Raw genomic sequence first — 21,597 nt, forward strand, 5'->3', positions numbered from 1 at the left:
TTATTCTCCCAACCCTTGGATTGAATTATCCGTGAGTCCAGAGGAATCTTGACTTGGAAGCATTTCGTCCAAAACCGTAGTACACATTTCCAGAAGGGTCGTTCAAGGTGTCGCCATCTTGGCTTGGATTCCATGCATAGCTAAGAACATCTCTCTAGATACAAACTCTGAAATATCCTTTGCTCTGAAGTTCTACCACAAATGTAGTCGAGAACGATTGGATGCCAACTTTCCTTTGGACTATGGCATCTTATTTGAATCTGGAAGCAAGCCCTGAGATCCTACATTCACTGCCTTCACTTATTAATAGTAAGATGTACACACATCTCACAAAAATATGCTTATTATCTTTGAACAATAGTTCCCCAAAGTGAATTGGGAGAGGGTTTTCCCACACCAGAGTGCTCCAACAAGCTATTGCTTATGATCATTGTCACGTGAGGTATATCTGAAATATATCAAAAACGAAGTTATACTCACTTAGAGAACATGTCAGATCATTGGCATTTTCTGTGCTGTAACCGTTACAATCGAAAGGCTAAGAAATGAAGAAGACGTGCACGTTAAAATCATTCGTACATACATTTTTCTTTTGATTCAAATCATTACTAAGGATATAATATATGGAAATTTCACAGAATGAAGGATACCTACCCTTAGAAATGTCCTCTTGCATCAATGTTGACTCTGCCACGGGTCACCCCCCCCCCCCCCCCACAAGACAAATGTGCTGAATGGAATTCAAATCTGGATATTCAAGTGACCTGGCAGGTCTTTGGAAGGTGGTCTATGGAAAGCTCTCCGAGAAGTAGCTAACTGAGACTTGTAATAGAAGTTGTCCTTGAGGTTCATTCCACTTTCATCGGGATGGATTATTGACGTAACCACACTATTATTGAACACCACGTACATCAAGGTGACGGCCGAAATGCGTCGATAGCTGGTTGTGGAAGAACCCACTGTCTCAAACATCGCCAAAAAAATAACACCCCCCCCCCCCCATCCCTGATCCAACCATGACCTTGTACAGTTCCTAACTTGGAATTTCAGATCGATAGCCTCAAGCTGGACTGAGACGAAATGTAAGCTCTATGAGCAGCTCGTAGGCCTGCACATACCATCTGACCATCCGGATGCAACCTTCATTCAGCTGTACGATAATTTGAGCTAATTTGAAGCCACCCTCCCCCCAACAAAGACCAGACCACTCAGAGAACCCAATCCCTGACCACGATCACCACTGAACCACACATGCACCTCGTCCATATTACTCTACGGAACTTCTAACGAATTGGTATATGTTGGAATGTGCGTGTCCGTGTTGTGAACGTAAAGTGGCTTGTTTCCGTGTAATGCTTGCTATAGCGCTGCCACCTGACATCCATTTTTCTAACTGTGAGTGACGTGTGATGATTGAATAATTGCATCGTTGTGTGTGTGTGTGTGTAGGCCTGTTGCTCTCTGTGGTGAGACTTTTTAACACGAAGATCGGCCCGGACCACGATCACTGAAGAAGAACCGCAATTTTCCCGGTTTTCTTTTAGCAATTTCTACAATTACGGATTAAACGTCCATTCGTGGTTCCCCTATAATTTGGCGGTTAATAAATAGAGAAAGAGAAGATTAGGCAGATTACACCGCACAAAACGACACTACTATTAATTTGCTACGTTTCTACAGCACTGCCCCATACAGGGGAGCAAACTCCCTCGCGTAACTCTACTACGAGATTTGCATGTCCTTGCTCATTCCCAATTCCATGGCACTTCAGTACATACAGTACACCACACAAGTTTAGACACTAGGGTGAGATCACGCTATATCTGAGAAGTACTAATTGCATCATAACAAATTAATTGCCACTTATTAGGGTGAACACCACGTACACTTTATGCTGAAAATAATGAAATTAGACCCACTTTGTAGACGACATTACGAGAAAATGAACAAAAATAGTTAATAAACAATCGACACAAAAGTTTAGACAAAGCCAAATTTTCAGCAAAATCAAAATTATTTGAAACTGGTCGAATGTTAATTTTTGTTTCGTTAATACAAATACAACGCCACAACAGGCAAATTGCCCAACGAGGTGGCTGACTTAAGAACATCATGAATCCCCGAGCCCCTACCTACTACTGCTACACCACAAATGCACCCCCCCTCCCCCGCGGAACCCCCCAACGAATCGGTACATGCGGGAATGTGTGTGTACGTGTAGTGCAACCTGACGTAAAGTTTGTTCCTGTGTAATGCTTGTTATGTGTAGTGCTGTCATCTGCCCCCAGTTTTACAAACTATGAGTGAAGTGTTATGGTTGAATGATTTACCGTTGTAGGACTGTTGCTCTCTGTGGCGAGACTTTTTAACGGGGAGATCGGCTCGCATTTGCGCCTTGAAGTTGGGAACCACAGAAAACCAACTTCAGCCGACCACCACTGTGGGGTTCGAACCCGGATCCTCGCATCGCGAGTCCGTCACTATAACCACTCGACCACCACCACTCGTTTCTGTCGAAGAAATTGAGTTTCGCATTATCTGCGGCTCAAAATTTTACCAACAATTCCCAATGGAAGCTTTCTTTTGCGGAAAATAGAATACTGCTGATATTATTATTTATTATTATTTCTATAAACTTCTCAACACAATACTAAAGATTCACAATAGGGTTGACATCGGGGCTACATTCTGGCCAATCAAGAACTTCAATATTGATTTTGTGCATTTTAAATCAGGCTTTGCGACTTGCCATGCGTATGGCCACCACTGTTTTATGCTTTAAGTGACAAATGGAAAAGCTTAGAAAACCCCCCTGAAATGTTTAAGAAGCTTTCATATCCGTAGAAGTATGTAGGAAGCTTATGGGATCCTAAAAATCCGTAGAAAGTGACTTCCCCTGTGTATGGATGCATAATCTTGCTGAAACTCTCACTAGGGGAGACCGGCTAGAAGTTTACCAAATGGTGATTAATTATCCTCTAGTGTCTGTATGTAATGCTGAGCATTTTGGCGACCTTTAAAGAGAAGCTATTGACACTCGCTCATTGCAGCAGAACGCAACCTGAACCATCAGTGAACCACTACCTCGTCTGGGACTTGGATTTGTCCGCGGTTCCTTACGTAAATCGTGGAAATATTGCCCACATCTATCTGACCCCCCATCCAGGTTCCACTTCTTCTTATCGCTGAATAAAATAACTGATTACCATTTCGGTGATCCATATGGCACAGACTCTTGCGAGATAACTGTAATCTGTGTTTTTTGCTCAAGTTGAAACTTGAGCACAAAAAGTTGGGTTTTTTCATAACTTTTCGAAATATACGTACTATTGCACCCGTTTCCTAGTAATTTTTATTACTAATTGCCACCCTGTTTTGATATTCAAATGTTCGAAAAATATTTTCAGAGACAACGCAGAGAGAAGGGTCTGTTAAACCTTATTATTCAATAATTCCGATCTTTGATTACTCAAGAGCGAATTTCACGTGTCTAAACTGTTGCGGTGCACTGTGTAGTTTGGTAATAAGATAAGAGTCCTTCAAGAAAACGTAAGAAACAAACCTGGCACTCTCCTTTGACGCAATACATGTTCTGATTCTGGTATCCTCTCCAACAGGGCGTGCCGTCTGGTATGGTCCACCCTTGAGTCATGTAGCCTCCACCACGTTTGTGGCACCAGACGTAGCACGAGTGAGAATCTGTAGCAAAAGAAACATACATGTAGATACACCAGATGATTTCTTGAAAACAATGTCTTATGCAAATGAACTTTTTTCTTTTTCTTCAAGGGGGATGGGGTCGGGAGGGGGGAAGATCAGGCTTTTGAAAATACACTAAAAATGGTATATCTACTCTATAATATAAAATCACAAACTCGAAAAGGGCCTGTTGCTAAGCAACCGAGTGACGGAAGTGGGTGAAGTTTTTGAGCGACGGAAATCTGTTACGTTTTTGTGTTACGGAAGTCGGTTACGATTTTGGGACGAGTTTTCATTTAACTCCTGAACACATCGGGAACTGCTTGACCTGTAGGGATCAAGTTTTGTGCATGTACTCATAGGTATGTATACATCACCAGTGCTCCCAACACACAGGGTCCGGGTACCCAGGGCGGGGCATTAGACAAATCTCTTTAAGGGGGAATTGACAGGTTTCATTTTGAGTCGAGGATGAATAAATACTTGCTTCTCATTGCGCATCGTGCTGCATTGCTTATTATGGCACTGCAAAAATAATGGTGCATTACTGATTGCGGTGCATCGCATTGTAATGCCGCGTTTAATGCGTATTGTGGTGTATTGCGTACTATAGTGCTTTTTATAGTGCTTTGCTTATTGCGATGCATCGCATACTATGCTGCATTGCTTATTTGTGGTGCATAATATTACTGATTTATATTACTACACACATTACTACATTACTGATTGTGATGCTTTAGGAGTTGTAGTGCCCTGAGTGCTGCATTGCTTATTCTAATGCATTGCTTATTATGGTGCTGCTTATGTGATGCATCGCGTATTGTACTTTATTGCATATAGTTATATGTACTGTGGTGCGTTGCTAATTGTTATGCATTATAGTGTATCGCGTACTGGATTTCTCATTGCAATGCAGTGCTTATTGCGTATTGTGGCGCATTGCGTATTGGGCTGCATTGCTTATTGCGGTGTACTGCAAACAGTCGTGCATCGCTGATTATATCGCAATCCAGATTGCTGATTATAGTGTATCGCTTGCTTATTGTGTTTCAGTGTGTTCACGCCCCTAGATGGCAGCAGCATACCGTTAGCGAGCGGCCGTTGCCTTGGTGCCTGCGCGCGCAACGGGGTAGTATGATTACCGCGATCAAACCGACAACAAGGCGGCTCATGTATCGTTTTCCCTCTCATGTTTCAATAAATTCAGTTAATTTCATCTTGAATTGTCCTTAATTATCGATGGTTCGTTCAGCGGAATATTCGACGCTAGTTACCAGAGTCCCATCCTGAAAATCATGCCACAAAATCGTGAACACAGTGGTTATGGCGTATTGTGGTGCTTATTGCGATGTATAGTGCTTTATTGCGTATTGAGCTGTATTGCTTATTGTGGTGTGTATTGCGTATTCTTATGCATCAATGCAGTATGCGCATTGTATGGTACATTACGTATTGTGGTGCATCGCTGATTGTGTTGCATTGCGTATTGTGGTGCATCGCTGATTGTGTTGCATTGCGTATTGTGGTGCACTGCAATATAGTGCATTACGTATTGTGGTGCACTGCAATATGGTGCATTACGTATTGTGGTGCACTGCAATATGGCGCATTGTTGATTGTGGTGTATTGCGTATTGTTATGCATCACGTATTGTTGATTGTGGTGTATTGCGTATTGTTATGCATCACGTATTGTTATGCATCACGTATTGTTATGCATCACGTATTGTAATGCAGTGCCTATTCCGTATTGTGGTACATTGTGTATTGTGCTGTATTGCTTATTGTAATACATTGTGTATTGCTTAATCTAATGCAGTGGTTATTGCTATTGTGCTGTCTTGCTTAATCTAATGCAGTGGTTATTGCTATTGTGCTGTATTGCTTAATCTAAAGGCCCGTTTACACGAGACAAGCGCTTTAGTTGGCAACTTAATTTTAACTTACCGATTCTTCTTGAAACTGTACACACGATAAGTTGTAAGTAGGCGTTCATTGGATAATTTTTACGGAGGTGAGCGCAGTTAGCGCATGCGCGCTTCAGTCTACTCAAATCCACGGAGAGAGAGAGACGCAACGCGCGGGAGAATAATAGTAATAATTTGTTTTATTTATCTGGCATTCAGAGAGGTGCTTTTTGTAAAGCTCATAGCTTTCGTAACGATGGATGAAGATGATCAGGTAGAACTTACGAATACTGTGATCACAGCCACATTATATGATGTTTTTTAAAGAAGGATATAAATTTATTCACTTAAATAAATTTATTCAATATAAAAGGAGAAACTATATCACTTGCGCAAGAGCAACACACTGAGCAAGAAGTAGGTCACGCAAGGGAAACAGTTCGCTTGTCCCCTTTTTTCGCCTCTGCCACCCACGTAAGGGGGGGCGAGAGATGCAGTGGTTAATGCTATTGTGCTTTAATGCTTAATCTAATGCAGTGGGTATTGCTATTGTGCTGTATTGCTTATTGTAATGCAGTGGGTATTGCTATTGTGCTGTATTACTTACTGTGGTGCACTGCCAATACAATGCTGATTTTAGTGCATCGCATGCTGTATTGCTTATTATAATGCAATCCGATGCAGTCTGTATTGCGTATTGTGGTAAATTGCTTATTGCGATGTTTCGCTGATTGCAGTGCATTGCTGATTCTGCTGGTTGTTGATTTGTACTGTTATGCATTACGTAGTACTGTAGTGCATAACGTGCTGCATTGCTTATTGTAATGCAGTTCTTATTGCGTATTGAGGTGCATTGCGTATTATTCTGCTTTGCTTGATGCGATACATCGCGTTTGCGCATTGTGATGGATTGCTTAATGTGGTGCACTGCAAATGGTGGGTGCATTACTGATTGTAATGCATTCATTGCGTATTGTAGTGCATCGCGTGCTGTATTGCTTATTTTCATGAGTGCATATTGGGGTGTATTGCTTATTGCGGCGTACTGCAAATAGTGGTGCATTCCATATTGTAGTGCATCGCGTGCTGTATTGCTTATTCCAAGACAGTGCTTATTGCGTATTGGGGTGCATTGCGTATTATTGTGTGTTGTTCAATGCGATACATTGCGTATTATTGTGTGTTGTTCAATGCGATACATTGCGTACTGTGGTGCATTGCATATTGTGCTGTATTGCTTATTGTAATGCAGTGCTTACGGTGTATTGTGGTACATATTATGGTACTTTGCCTATTGCGATGCATCGCATATTGTGGTACATTCCTTATCATGGTACACTACTTATTTTGCAGTATTGCTGATGTTGGTGCATTGCTTATTGCTGCATTGCCGATGGTAGTACATTGCCTTTTGTGTTGTATTGTGGTGCACTGCATATAGTGGTGGATTGAGTATTGTGCTTCATTGCCGATAGTGGTGCTTTGCGTGTTGTGATACACCGTATGTAGTGAATCACTATTGCTGTATTGCTGATATGGTGGTGCATTGCATATAGTGGTGCATTACTTATTGTGCTGCATTGCCTATCGTGGCCTATCACGTATGTATTGCGGTGCATCGAGTATTCTGTTGTATTTATGATGGCAGTGCATTGTTTATCGAAATCAGAATGAAAAACTGGCAATGAATAACTATTTCGTAGGCATTTGCAGTGCCTCAGGAATATTTTGCTTTATAATTAAAGAAGATGTGACGAGGAGTTGGGGGAGGGGGGTTGGACGCCGTAAACGTCAGAGGGGCTTTGCCCCCCTAGTATATATATATGCATACATTGAGTACATGTTCTTTGCCCCCCCCCCCCCCCGGAAAAAGTTTAAATGACGGCCCTGTCTCGATCGGCGTTCCGAGGTACTCTGGGGTTACTTGAAACATCGCCAGGGGCTCCACGAAAATTATATTACTCCCAGAACGACAGAAAATACTAGGGGATTTTTTTAAAGCGGTGTTTCTCAACCTTTCATGCTTTAAGTGACCCGATAATCATATCCTTGTATTATTAGATATCATTTGGATGGTTCTCGGAATGGGGGTGGGGGGGAGGGGAAGCGCAGGTGAGAAACGTTGCCATGGACATAAGTAATTTACATTAAATCAGCGTTGAACAATCAGCAGAGTATAAGAGGTCTCTTACGTTCATGTGCAATCAAATATTTGTGCTCCTTCCCCGCCCCTCCCCCAATAAAGCGGGTTAATGCAAAGTTAGATGCAAGTCACTTTGGAACGACGTGTTTGGTGCTCTTCAAATTTTGCATGCTTCAGGCGTTGGCACGCCCAAATACGGCCAAGGCTATAAGAGAGAGAGAGATACTTACTCTCCTGACTAGGGAACTGAGTGCCGCTGTTCTCGATGGTGTTGTCCCTCGCGGAAGCTTGACGGCAAGTATCGCTTATGAACTCGTCCAGCATCAACTTCCTCGTCGAGATCGAACAGATCTGCAAAAGAATATTCAAGATATCAACTGTAATCTAATCCATCTTGTAAATGTCGAATTGCAAGGGAAAAAAATAAGTATTTTACTTTATTCGTGACGAGATATTACCCTCGTGGCATCACACGTGAGCACCCTCCTATCCTTGCCCGTGCAGAACCGACCGCCATTCTGAGGCCTAAAACATATATATACGGGGGCAGTTATATCAATTACAAAGAATAAGAGTAAAATTTTATTTGTCAATAGGATACGCGTCACCTGTCTCAATACCTGGGTTGATCACATCTCCTGGACGACACCATGATTCCGACAGCTGGCGCAGAACCTCTGGAGACGCAATCTGAGGTGCAAGAGCTGTAAGGCGACCAAGATCCCCATTGACCGTCGACGGCATTCCCTCTAGATGAACCGGGTCCCCTCTGGATGGCCACGCACGATCCCCCTTGGCACCACTTAGGGAAAATTGAACGAGAGCTGTCAGAATTATTGTATATAATGGGAGCGTAGTAATCAGGTTCTGTAAGCGCGGCAGGGTGATAGGTTCGATTGTCTCACCTTGTCCCTTCCGCAACTCGTCCCTTCCAAAGCAGGATGGGCCGTGAATGATATCCCTTTACTGCCGTAACCCGTGTCACATCGAAGCATTCTGCATATTTCCTGTGAAAACAGAGATGAATTCACGTCAAACTGGATTATCCAAGGCATTCGTTTAGTCCGACAGATAAGGCCGCTACACACTACAATCACATGACGTGGTCCCACATCACGTCAGATTCGGGCCAAATTCTTACTCGTGAGAATTACGTGGACATATTCATTAATCTGACCTGGTGTGGGACGTCAGCCTAGCGTGTAGCGGCCTTCAGCCGACGAGGCCAACGAAACGGAATTACTCATAGAAAGCATTTATTCCTAAAATTGGCAAACCTCAGATGTCTGGAGGCCTGATCGTCGACTCCCGTCACCGTATCTCAAAGTACACTGATAGTCCGCATCGTAAACTTGACCCGGTGGCTTCTCTGGAGGAGGCTCCAACAGGTCCGTTACAAAAGTGTTTGTCGTCTGAAGGCAATTCGACTGAGGGGACCTTAGAACGAGATTACATGTATTTTAAGCGGGTGGAATAATGACTGAAATATTATATATCACCATATCTTACTGAGAGAGAGAGCAATTGAGTAAAAATGAGAAAAACCTTAGAAATTTTTCCAGGTAATTTCTGCTGCAGCTCGACCAAGTCGTCTTCCCGGCACCTAATGTCGGTGACATAACGTAAGTATCCGATTCGCAGTGATTGCCATCTTGGAAGCCATCGTGTTCCATCCCGAGACTGAAATTTACGATTAGAGTAATTAGTAGCTTTTGATTTCACCAAGATTTGAGAGCATTTAAATTTGTTTCCTTCTGAAAAAATAAAAAGCAGCCATACTCTAGTATGAACGCTTTCCGACTAAATATAAGCGTGGATCAAATGAAAACGAAACAGATGTTAAAATTTGGTTTATTGTTTTTGTATGAGTACGATGAAACCTTGTGTGTGTGTGTGTTTGTAGAAGTAGAGAGAGATGTATATGAGAGAGGAAGAGGCAACCCCCCCTCCCCACTGCGGAAAGGACTTGCATTAGATAGTCGCGTGTAATCGCGTGATATGTGCTGGCGGTCGGCCGACAGTATCGTCGTAACAGACAATCAGTTGTGGTTTTTTTTTGTCTGTGGAATGTTTGCGGGTAAAGAAGAGCAACGTCGTAGTGTTTTTGTTATGTAGTGGCAGAAGGAGTGTGAATCCGTGAAATGCATCGCAGTATAGGGAGAACATGCACTGTCATTGACTCGTATGCATGACTGGTGCGCAAGCGTTTCCTCGTGGGACGGGAATCTATGAATGATGATATGCGACCTGGGGTCAAAGTCGAGTGGTGCAGTGTCAAGATGCTCGTCTTCACCCCCCCCCCATGAAGGTCACCGTAAAGGTCTACAGTTTCGACTCCGGGGAAAGCACATCGAAAACAATTTTTTCCCTTACCGAGCCTGGGACGACCGCCGGTAGAGAGCACGTTCATTTCCCACCCGACTCCACTGGTTAGAAATTACCGTGTGGCGGTATGACCAGAGTTGGTAAAGTAATAAGTGATAAAGCGTGCATGTAATTAACCATGCCCGTCTACCACCATGACGGTGGCCGCCAGGTTCGATCCAGGCGAAGAACGTAGATAAAAAAATGTTTTCCCTATCGCACTTCAGGTGACTACCGAGAGATGTCGTCTTCATTTCCAACCCAATCTCTATAACGGCAGTGAATTGCAATGTAGCGATGTGGTCGGGGTTGGTGCGTGGTAAAGTAGATAATCAACCCAAACAGACGATGCACAATAAGGGGCATCAGCAAGAAAGTGTTAGCGCGTTTAGGTTCCGCTCATGCATCATTGCAGAGAAACACCACTACAAGAAATTGAGTGCACAGTGGAAACACCTGGTGCCAGTCCTGCAGACAAGTCAATAACAGTGCATATTCTCTGTGCACTGCCTTCGTTCGCCGATGCATTTCGCGAACCCAAACTCCTTCTGCCACTAAAAAACAAAAATACTACGTTGCTGGCTGTCCTTTACTCGCAAACATCCCGATAAGAAAAAAAAAAACCGATTGCCTGTTGAACCATATTGTCGGCCGATCGAAAGTACATATCACGCGATTGCCAAGGACTAGTCCATCCCGCAGTAAAAATGGGCTTCCTTATATCCTGGTGTACCTCTAAACAAAGTTTCATCTCACTCATACAAAAATAATCCAAATTATAACAACTGTTCCGTTTTCATTTGATCCACCTTTATATCTGGTGGGGGAACGATAGCTACGCGGATCGGGATGGTGAAAAGCTCACGCAACCGGATTGTTGGGTTCACCTTTATTGGTGGGTGAACTTCAATTCCCTTTTTTTTTTCACAATAATAAAACTTTTCACATAATCACATCACACGAATCTGCCACTTTGCGTGATCTTTATTTGATCACTCAATAACGCAAATGGTCTCCATCATTTTACAAACTACACGCCTCACATTCACGTCTGCACATAGGCAGCTCCCGAGACCCACTGATCGTCCAAGGTCTCTCGTCCGTCCTCCTTTGTCTCTCAAAGGCAGGTGTCCCGATGTTTCGGCGATTCCATTTTAAAGAACAAGGAGGGTTCTCTTCGCCTCAACTTCTGCCATTCGTGTCTTTAGGAAGCACGTCTCACACGCCCCCACCAAGAGAGAAACTTGCCTAGCAGAGGCTGGTTTTCTCTTAAAAACACAATAAGCACATGAGTTTATAATAAATCTTTCCCTCTCTTTACAAAAATTCACACATGGAATTCAGACTTACATACATGTTCAAAAAAAAAAAAACAAAAAAAACAAGAATTAAAATTTAAGCCAAAATACGTTCTGCAATAGAGATGATCATATATGCATAAATATACATATCCATATATTTGTATACGTACACAACAATACTCACATATATGAAATATATATATTCTGTTTCCTGTCTGTTTGAAAGTTCCGGGTACAATACTATGATTAACTCACGTGTACGAAATGTACATAGCAATATCAAAAAATATATATAGAATACATCCTTTAGATTTAATATCCGAATACGAGATACGCACATACATTACAAAAAAAAAAGTACTACAATCGTGATAATGCATCTGGTACCTGATTTAACGCACCAGCTTTATGTACAATCTGAAAATTCCATTGTTGCAGTGCGAGAGCCCAGCGCATCAATTTCGGGCTTTTGGGTGCTGTATCTTGCAAATAAGTCAGTGGCTTGTGGTCAGTTATTATTTCGATTTTCATCCCAATTACCCATTTTTCAAATTTCTTCAAACCAAAAAGAATGGCCCACGCTTCCTTTTCTATGGTGGCCCATTTCCTCTGAGTATCATTAAGTTTTTGACTCACGAAAGCGATCGGTTTGTACTGGCCCTCGGTATCCATCTGTGTGAGACATCCTCCTACCGCAACGCATGATGCATCTGCATGTACCTGAAAATTTTTGTTGAACTGTGGTGTAGCTAGATAAGTTACTCGGCATAATGCATCCTTTAACTTCTGGAAAGATTCTTCCTCTTCCTTTCCCCAACAAACTTTATTTGGAGATCCTTTCTTGGTGAGGTCAGTCAAAGGCGCTGACAGGGCCGCGTAGTTTGGAATATGTGAACGATAAAACCCCATTAACCCCAACACCGAACGCACTTGTTTTTTATCAACAGGTGCCTTCAGGTTTTTGATAGCCAACACTTTTTCCTCGTCTAGCCCATGTCTTCCGTTCCCGATTCTATGTCCCAAGTATTTTATCTCTTTCGCTGCGAATTTTTGCATACGTATGGAAAAACCGTAGTTATCTAGTTCTCTCAGCACTGCAGATATATGCATAAGGTGTTCCTTCCAGGTTTTAGAAAATATTATTATTATATCGTCTATGTAAGCCTGAGCATATTCATGATGTTCCCTGAGAACCCGATTCATTTGTTTTTGAAACGTACCACTGGCCCCGACCAACCCGAACGGCATGGTCTTCCATTGGTATACACCATTGAGAGTCGCGAAAGCCGTAAGATGTCGACAGTTTTCGTCCATTTTGATTTGCCAATACCCTTTCAATAAATCTAAGCTGGTAAGCCAACACGCCCCTCCTGCCACGTACATTAGTTCTTGAATGTCTTTCATCGGAAAGACGGCGACCTTAGTCACTGAATTCAGTGCTCGATAGTCAATACACATACGAATGGAGGAGTCTTTCTTTGCGACACATACTACAGGGTATACAATTTCTGCCTCTGATATCTCAATAAGATTCCAGTCTAGCAACTCCTGAATTTGTTTATCGACCTCTGCGCGATAAGCCATTGGTATTTTGTAACAATGAGGTTTTTTTCGTGTGGCATTGGGTACCAATTCAATCGTGTGTTCGCCAACCTTAGCTGGTTGAACTGGTCTCGTGAACAAGATCCTATGCTTAAAAACGAGATTTTTTTAAATCAGCTGATTGCGGTTTATTAAGTGAATCTATATTAAGATCATTTACCCCTTTAAAAAAATCAGTGGCCTTTGAAGTTTGGGTGTGACATGTCTCTTCCAAAATCTTCATCCCCTTCGAAAATAATACTGGCCGAATTTACACATGAGGAGAATTTCCTGATTTTGTTTACATGTACATGTTTTACACTGCCATCCCCCATCTCAATTAGAAGTGAGTGCTGGCCCTTTTGTTCCTTGATAAAACCCGGACCTTGCCACCTAGCGTACATTTTGCTGTTATTAGTCTGGTATTAACACTATGACTTTGTCCCCCTGTTTGAATGATCTAACCGGAGACCTCAGGTTATAATATTTCGCCATTCTATCTTGTTGTACTTGAGCTGTAAGATTAGCTTGTTCCGCTGCTCTTTCCAACTGACATTTCATATTATACAGGTACAACGATATCGGTTTCGTGTTCAATTGCAACCCGTCATATTTGCCTGTCCATGTATTTTTCAAAATGCATAATGGGCCTTGTGGAGGTCTGCCATATAGAAGTTGAAATGGTGCGACTCCCGTAGTATTATTAGGAATTTCCCAATACGCCCACAAAGCATATGGCAGTTGCAAATGCCATTTCCTACCTTCGGCATGTATAACGTGGTTCAACATCCTTTTCAACGTTTGATTGAATCTTTCAACCAATCCATTTGATTAAGGGTATCCAGGAGTTGAAAATCTCGGGCACGCTCCAATTCTTCTCTCGAATTCTTTAGTCAACTCCGCATTGAAGTTGGTACCATTGTCTGATGCTATGACATTAGGTATGCCCGTTCTAGCAAAGATGCTTAATAATGCCTCACAAGTGCTTTCTGCAGAGATGCCAGTGAGTGGCAAAGCCTCCGCCCACCTGGTATGTTGATCGACCAGACATAAAATGTATTTATGCCCCTTAGAGCTACTAGGGGTTATTGGACCGATTATGTCAACATTGACCACCTGGAAAGGCAATTATGATCTTGTTACGGGAGTTATTGGGACTCTTTCCCTCGTTAATACTCGATTAGTCAATTGACATTCTTCACACAGCTCACAGTACCTTTCGGCATCCTTCTTCAGAGTGTCCCAGAAGAAAGAGTACCGTATTCTTTCGATTGTTTTTCTTTTTCCCATGTGTCCTGCAAATACTGAGGAATGCGCTAGTTTCAATACTTCATCTCTTCTGCCCTTGGGCAGAACTAGCTGCATCACACTTTCCCCCAGAATCTAATCTCGATGCCATAAAAGTTCCCCAGCAACAAAGTAGTTTGCTTTCCCAATTTTCGCGTTATCCCATGCTCCACGTAAATCCGTACACAAATTTTGTTTCCGAAGGAACTGATATTCTTTCGAACAGAATTCGAACAGAATTCTTTCTATGATATTTTATCATGTGTATATATTGTTTATAATTTGTGTTAATTGCATTTTTAATGGGGTTGCTGTATTTTTGAAACATATGACATCCATATTTTTATGGGCATCTTTTTATCAGCCACCTCGTTGGGCATTTTGCCTGTTGTGGCGTTGTATTTGTATTTGTATTTGTATTTGTATTTGTATTTGTATTTGTATTTGTATTTGTATATCGATGACAGCATTTTATCCTTTTCGTCTAAATTGCTTCTTTCTTGATCCATCCCTTCTTTATCAATTTCCTCGGAAAACTCGTAACTCTTGCCTTCTTGACCATTCTCGGACATTTTCTTGGGTTCCATCAGCCCTGCCTTGGAGTTAATCTCCTCTGTTTCTATTTTTCGAGTGTCGAGCGAATTCCCCTCTTCCACACACAGCATATTTCAAACGTCTGGTGGCAACAAAACGTCTTCCACCAAATTCTTGGCTATCGCACACAATACCTCCTGGTGCATCACGTTTGATCTATCCCCAACCGCCATTCCTAAAGGAATGCTTAAAAGTGGGCATTTTACCGCAGGTCCGAAAATCCCTTTTAAAAAAAATAGTCGGCCTCCCTTCTGTTTGGATTTCAGGAAGTACTCCTGTCTTATTACGGTAATCTCACTACCAGAATCTACGAGAGCATAAACTAGTTTCCCGTTTACACTTATTGGAATTCTTTCTAATTTGCTAAGGTGTTCTCGAACAGACTTTCCCGAAGTTGTTTCCCCAAAAGATCGGACTTTTGCCACCACCACCCTTTCGTGCTCGTCTGTCTCTTCTCCCAAAGTTCGGGTATGGTTTATGTTAGCTTTTTTTTCACCTTCAAATTCAGTAAATTTTCGCTTCTCCAGAATGGGACAGTTACGTCTGAAATGAAATTTTGAATTACATTCAAAACAATTGGGTTTTCTCCAACTCTCCCTGTATTGTGCTCCTTTACTGCTCCCATCGAAGAGTTTGTTCTCTGTCCGTCTATCGTGAAACTCTGTCACTCCAACTGCCTCGACGTTTTTCCCTCGGACTCGAAGCCATTTCTCTTCCCCTCGATGCGAAAAAAATATCACATTCTCTCCCTAGGTTTAAACCACTCCCTGTTTTGTCGGATTCCAATGTGGTACGCTGCCTCCCGGTCCAGTGTCTGGAAAAATTTATCGGCTACAACCAATGAGTTCACACTTTCGAAATCCGTGGCTCCTCTCATCCTGATATATTGTTCCCATTGCGACGTAAGTCTTGTCGCAAACTGCATGAACGTCTCTTCCTCGTTCCGACTCGCTTTTTGGAAGTTTTCGAGACATGTCTGCGTGGAGGGCTGATACTCCCTCAACACAATTAATTTCAACTCCTTATAATCATCATATTTGTCACTGCTCAAACATGTCAATAGATTAGCAGCTCTCTCTCCCAACATGCAAATCAAAATTTTTGCCCTTGCCTCCTCAGGTACATTTTCACTCTCGAAAGCTTTCTCAAGACTGGTGAAAAAATAGCCCTCCAACCCTCAGACGGGACTTTGACTGTCAACATCTTTACTACCTTCACGAAATCATCTAAAGTCTTTACCTTACTTCCAGACTCGTTTGAGCCACTTCGATTTTCCATGCCAATACGCATTTTTTCTAGGGCTAAACGCTCCTCGCTTTCTAATCGAAATTGGAGTTTTCTTTCTCTTTGATAAATCTCTCTCTGAATCTCCTCCTGCTCTACTCTTTCGCGCCTTATAGTAATTAATAGTTCTCTATTTCCTCATCGTATGCCTTATTACCCAAAATGATATCTTTCAATTCCATTACCTTGATATCAGGTGCCACTGCCTCACCGAGCTCAATGGCCAATATCTTCAGTTCCTCTTTGCGGTATTTCATCAGAAAAGTAATTTTCCTGTCACTCAATGAACCGAAATTCAAAAACACTATCGGATTCCTACTATCTACCGAATTTGTTGAAAAATTAAAAAGTTTTATGCAACGAATGATCTCACCCCCCAAATTTGTCTTCTTCTTTTTTTTCGAAAGGCAAAGGATAAAAAAAACCAAACAAAAAAACAGTAAAAATACAAGAAACACATTGATCACGATTTGCGATTACACTTACAACAAACACAAAAGAATAAAATCTTCAAACCAAAACTGTCTGAACTCCATAATATTTACCGCCGAGAGAGAGAGAGAAAGAAAAATTTTACTCACGCCACCGAACTTATCGTTTCCTTTTCGTTGTTTGGGTTCCCTTCTTGCCGGCGTCGCCTCGATGTTTGTTTCTCTCACTCGCTACCGATGTATCGGGCTCATCACAAACACATCACCAGTTTTTTCCGAAAGGCACCGCTGCAACCGGATTGTTGGGTTCACCTTTATTGGTGGGTGAACTTCAATTCCCTTTTTTTTCACAATAATAAAACTTTTCACATAATCACATCACACGTATCTGCCACTTTGCGTGATCTTTATTTGATCACTCAATAACGCAAATGGCCTCCATCATTTTACAAACTACACGCGTCACATTCACGTCTGCACATAGGCAGCTCCCGAGCAGTGATGGTAACCTCTTCCAGCAAAATTTCCCTCAAAAAATTCCCTTTTGACTAAATTTTTCCCACGCACTCAAAAAAATGTGCTGCCATCTAGCGAGGAAAATACATAATCAAGTATTTTACAATAGAAAATTATTGCACTGATTAATTTCTTACTTTTTTGCAAAAACTCTTTTGTTTGATGAACTCTCAAAATTTCCCACAAATGCTAAGAAATTTCCCACTTGGGCAAATTTTAGCCAATTTTTCCCACGAATATGGGGAATTTCCCACGAGTTACCATCACTGCTCCCGAGACCCACTGATCGTCCAAGGTCTCTCGTCCGTCCTCCTTTGTCCCTCAAAGGCAGGTGTCCCGATGTTTCGGCGATTCCATTTTAAAGAACAAGGAGGGTTCTCTTCGCCTCAACTTCTGTCATTCGTGTCTTTAGGAAGCACATCTCACACGGATGGTTACGAGAGTCATCTCTTACAATGTACAAATAGGCTTCCCTTTAATGTGAGGCATTTGGCTACACATAAGGGTGTCCCAGAACTCTACCGCCAAAACGAAAGAGGGTGATAGCATGTGTGACATGTAAGGACAATTTTTGCCATGAAACGTAGGGTTTTTTACAATTTTGATCAGAGTATGTTGACATACACTTTGAGCCAAAGTAGGGGTGGGGGGAGGACTAAAATGCTAACAATTTGAGAAAAGTTTCCATACTTCAGTGACTCTTGAAGCCAGGTAATGCACGTATTCCTCCGAATAAGTGGGTTGTGACCCTGACTTTTTCAGCGGAAGCTGTTTGTTCCCACGAGTACCTTCGTATTTTGGTGGAAGAGTTCTCTGGGGCACCCTGAATAAGTTCGAAGATATCTGATGTGGGATTGTATAACGATAATTACTATATATATGCTCGTAAAAAAAGTACCTGTGTCCCATTTCGTGAGCAGCTACCAGGACCGTCTGAAAGCTAGTGCCTTCGCTGATGGTGCAGCTGTTCAAGGGATTGCACATGCCACTCACTGGAGCTAGACCTATTTTTTATAAATTTGAAATTCCCATCAAAATTTGCACTTTTTATAGAATATATTTTTTAGTATTTCCACATGTTTATATTTTAAGAATGTGGTAGTTTTTTGAGTTTTTTGGAGGTTTTCTTTCCCCGACCTTATATTTTTTATGGAATTCACAAAACACACAACAGAATTTATTACGTCGTTTCCCAGCCCAACGAGACTGTCTGGCGACTCACAAATAGCCTTAAATATCCTTACATGTGGAATTTGCAGTTGCCAGTTGATGCGAAGTACCGAGCTCTCGTCTTCTCCGTCTTGGTTTCTCTACTTAGGTAGAGATATTGAAATAGATTTTACGTCAATAATCATATGGAATTTACGTCGAAACAAATATTTTCATTTGTCGATTTCTGAAGCTTTCAGTGATCTTTCTTGACGAGTATGTTAAATGCAATTTGTTTTTGCCTCGAATTTATCAAAAACGAAGCCAAAATCAATTTCCAAAATCTCTGGATCCAAATTGTTGGTGGATTTGCAAATTCCAAAGAGAAAAGAATTTCCGTGCTCAACAGGTGGCGGCGGCAACTGTAGGCAATGGGAATTTTCTAGCGCAACTCAACCGAAACTACATTTTTGTAGTTTTATGTTTTTTACGAACTGGTTTTTTTTTTCGACACTCAAAATCACGTTCAATCATTTGATCATTTTTGTTCATTTTCTGCACACGAGGGCTAATTAGACCGGGACCTACAATTTATTGCCGATTCTGAACGGCAGGCTTGTTTTTATACTGATCGAGAGGTTGGTGCGCTAACCCCTCGATGGGGGACTCCTTGTGGTAGAAATTTTGCCTGCGGTCATGTCGCCGTTTCTGTTGTACCCCTGTGTCAGGAAAGTTTTCTGACAAGGATGAACCGGGTATCGAACTCGCGACACCTCCAAACATCCTTTGGTACTTTAGGCGAGCATCTTATCGACCTGGGCTACCGCGCGCAAATCACGTTCAATTTAAAGATTGAATAGCAGATATTAATGGCTTTTCATTCCTGCAAGGACTAATGTTGGTCTCTATCGGGAGATAGAAATTTTATAATTTTCTGTCGATGTGTGTCAAAGTAAATTAATGGGAACAATTATCGACTTACGTGACAATATCATCAGACCGTTTTTTTTTTGTTTTTTTGCTTTACTCTGGAATTGAAAAAAGAACCTTGGGCTTTTTAAAGTGGTCACATACACCTTGAAGCACCAAATAATAGAATTTTTTTCATTAGCCTATCGAAAACTTTGGCTTTCACTGTATTACTGAATGAAAACCGCATGCCAAAATTCCACCTTGAACGCGAGTTATGCTTCAAAACATGTCTGCGTGGAGATTAAAATGAACCAAAAGATTTCAGATCCATACGTAAATATTTGATTCATAAAAAATAAATTCAATTTTATTCAATTTTTGAAAATTTAAATTTTACGTTTAATTTTACATAAGAATGAATCGATGAAATTTCAATCTTTTAGTTCATTTTATGAAATGAATCGTTTTCTTCATTTTCATTTCTATATTGCGTGGTTACATTGATGTTGTGTCATTTTATCATGCGTGTAAGCTGTTTCTGATGTTTTTTTTTGATAATTTTCAAAAGATTAAGTATTAAAGATGTGTAAAATTTTATTCTGGCATAGAATGGCATATTTCATCAATAACATGTGAAAAAAATTGTAATAAATCAATGGTTAAATAGTATGATACTTTAAGTATCATACTATTTAACTTAATACTTTTTTTTCCCCTGTTGAAGGGTATGTGATCCCTTAAGCCGGGTTTTCCTAGGAGCAGGTTCCTTCAGCGCGCGGAGCGTAAAAATGCTGATTGGTAAAAAAAAACCTGAATTTCAGGTTTTCAACCAATCAGCGTTTTCACGCTGCACACGGCGCAAAAGTTTTACTCCTAGGAAAACCCGGCTTAAAACTCAGAAGCAGCATCTTTTCCGTTTCTGGGTGGGAAGTTTATTTGTTTCAGTTTAACTTGAACAAGTTTTCACCTGGATTAGGAATTATATTTTTATATATACATGGTGATTCAGAAAAGATGGGGGGGGGGGAAACTTGAAGAGGTGATAGTACACACTAATACAAACAATTGTCATCAAAGAATGCATGGGTCTAACATGAAACGCAAACGCGCTAGCGCATTTCGAAACAGTCGCTCCGCAAACGTTAAAACGGCATTCCTGTTGAAATTTATCGGCAGAAAAAAGAACATCATGCATGCAAATGTAACCCGTGGAAGAAGAAGGAACCGTATGCAAATCTGCGTCACAGTGAATAAAAGGCGCAGACGGCAGCCCCGTGAGGTTATTCCAGCGTGCAACCGTTCTAACAGTTGTAACGTACAGGATACTCACTCAGTAATACTTTAGTAATACTCACTTTAGTAATACTGAAAAAGCAGGCATGTATTTCAGTATGAAAATACTTAGCGTATATCATTAGATATGTATTAACATATGAACAGGCACGTAGAAAATGAATTTTATGTACATGTATTCAAAAAGGTCTCTTCGCGTTCTCCTAAAGTCATTTTTCCGCTTTTTCGAGGCTTAGTTCGTCCTGGACTGGAGTATGCTGTAAGGTTTTGGAGACCATACCTACAGAGGGACATAGACTTGGTTGAAGGGGTGCAGAGAAGAGCTACGCGTGTCCTTATTGGCACACGGGGCTTGAGTTAGGAAGAGAGACTTCATTTTTTGAATATGTTTACATTGGATGAACGCAATTGCCGAGGAGATATGATCGAAGTGTTCAAAATTATCAATGGGATGGATAGGATGGACCATGAACTTTTAGTACACCGCCAATCGACTGCTTTTACAAGGGGACACCAGTATCGATTGGTGAGGGACAATGCAAGGTTATGGTGTCGCAGGGAATTTTTCTCTAATAGGGTTGTTAATAAATGGAATAGCTTACCCCTGGAGGTAGTAAATTGTAACACAATTGACACGTTTAAAAAGAAATACGATAAACATGTTGGGGTAAATCGAAAAGCTCTATCCATACTTAGAATCACAGACAACCATAAGTATTCTTTATGGGCATTGTATAATATTTTATCATGTGTATATATTGTTTATAATTTGTGTTAATTGCATTTTTAATTGGGTTGCTGTTTTTTTTTTAAATATATGACATCCATATTTTTATGGGCATCTTTTTATCAGCCACCTCGTTGGGCATTTTGCCTGTTGTGGCGTTGTATTTGTATTTGTATATGATTTCGAGTTTTTAGTTTTACTGCGCCATCTGTGAGTGAAATCTGAACTCTCTTTTATTTATCAAAAATAATTTCATGATAAGTTATCTTGGAACAAAACGTACCTTTTCATGTCAATATGTTGAGCTGTTATTCTATTTGATATTTATCTTCTTTAGGGGCGAGTTCTTTTGCGTGCCGTCATTTTGTACTCGATTGGATAATGGAATTCAAAGAAATCCTTGAACAAAA

The 21,597-nt window shown here is 41.2% G+C and overlaps 1 protein-coding gene across 1 annotated transcript in view; it reads right to left on the bottom strand.

The window, feature by feature from the left end:
- Positions 1-480: 480 nt before the first annotated feature.
- LOC149080711 (A disintegrin and metalloproteinase with thrombospondin motifs adt-2-like) overlaps positions 481-21,597 on the bottom strand; it is a gene marked incomplete at its 3' end in the record, with an annotated part of 73,226 nt that continues 52,109 nt past the window's right edge. Inside the window, exons 9-17 of the mRNA XM_089237341.1 lie at positions 18,005-18,110; positions 9,294-9,428; positions 9,026-9,185; positions 8,654-8,755; positions 8,369-8,550; positions 8,207-8,273; positions 7,979-8,099; positions 3,563-3,699; positions 481-538 (exon numbers count right to left, since the gene is read on the bottom strand). Of these exons, the coding sequence (XP_089093467.1) occupies positions 481-538; positions 3,563-3,699; positions 7,979-8,099; positions 8,207-8,273; positions 8,369-8,550; positions 8,654-8,755; positions 9,026-9,185; positions 9,294-9,428; positions 18,005-18,110 (1,068 nt within the window). The remainder of the gene's footprint in view (positions 539-3,562; positions 3,700-7,978; positions 8,100-8,206; positions 8,274-8,368; positions 8,551-8,653; positions 8,756-9,025; positions 9,186-9,293; positions 9,429-18,004; positions 18,111-21,597) is intronic.

The sequence above is a fragment of the Pholcus phalangioides genome, unplaced genomic scaffold (genome assembly GCF_987345545.1).
Source record: "Pholcus phalangioides strain wild (caught in Gottingen) unplaced genomic scaffold, Ppha-v1.0 ptg000010l_1, whole genome shotgun sequence".
Classification (NCBI taxonomy): Eukaryota; Metazoa; Arthropoda; class Arachnida; order Araneae; family Pholcidae; genus Pholcus; species Pholcus phalangioides.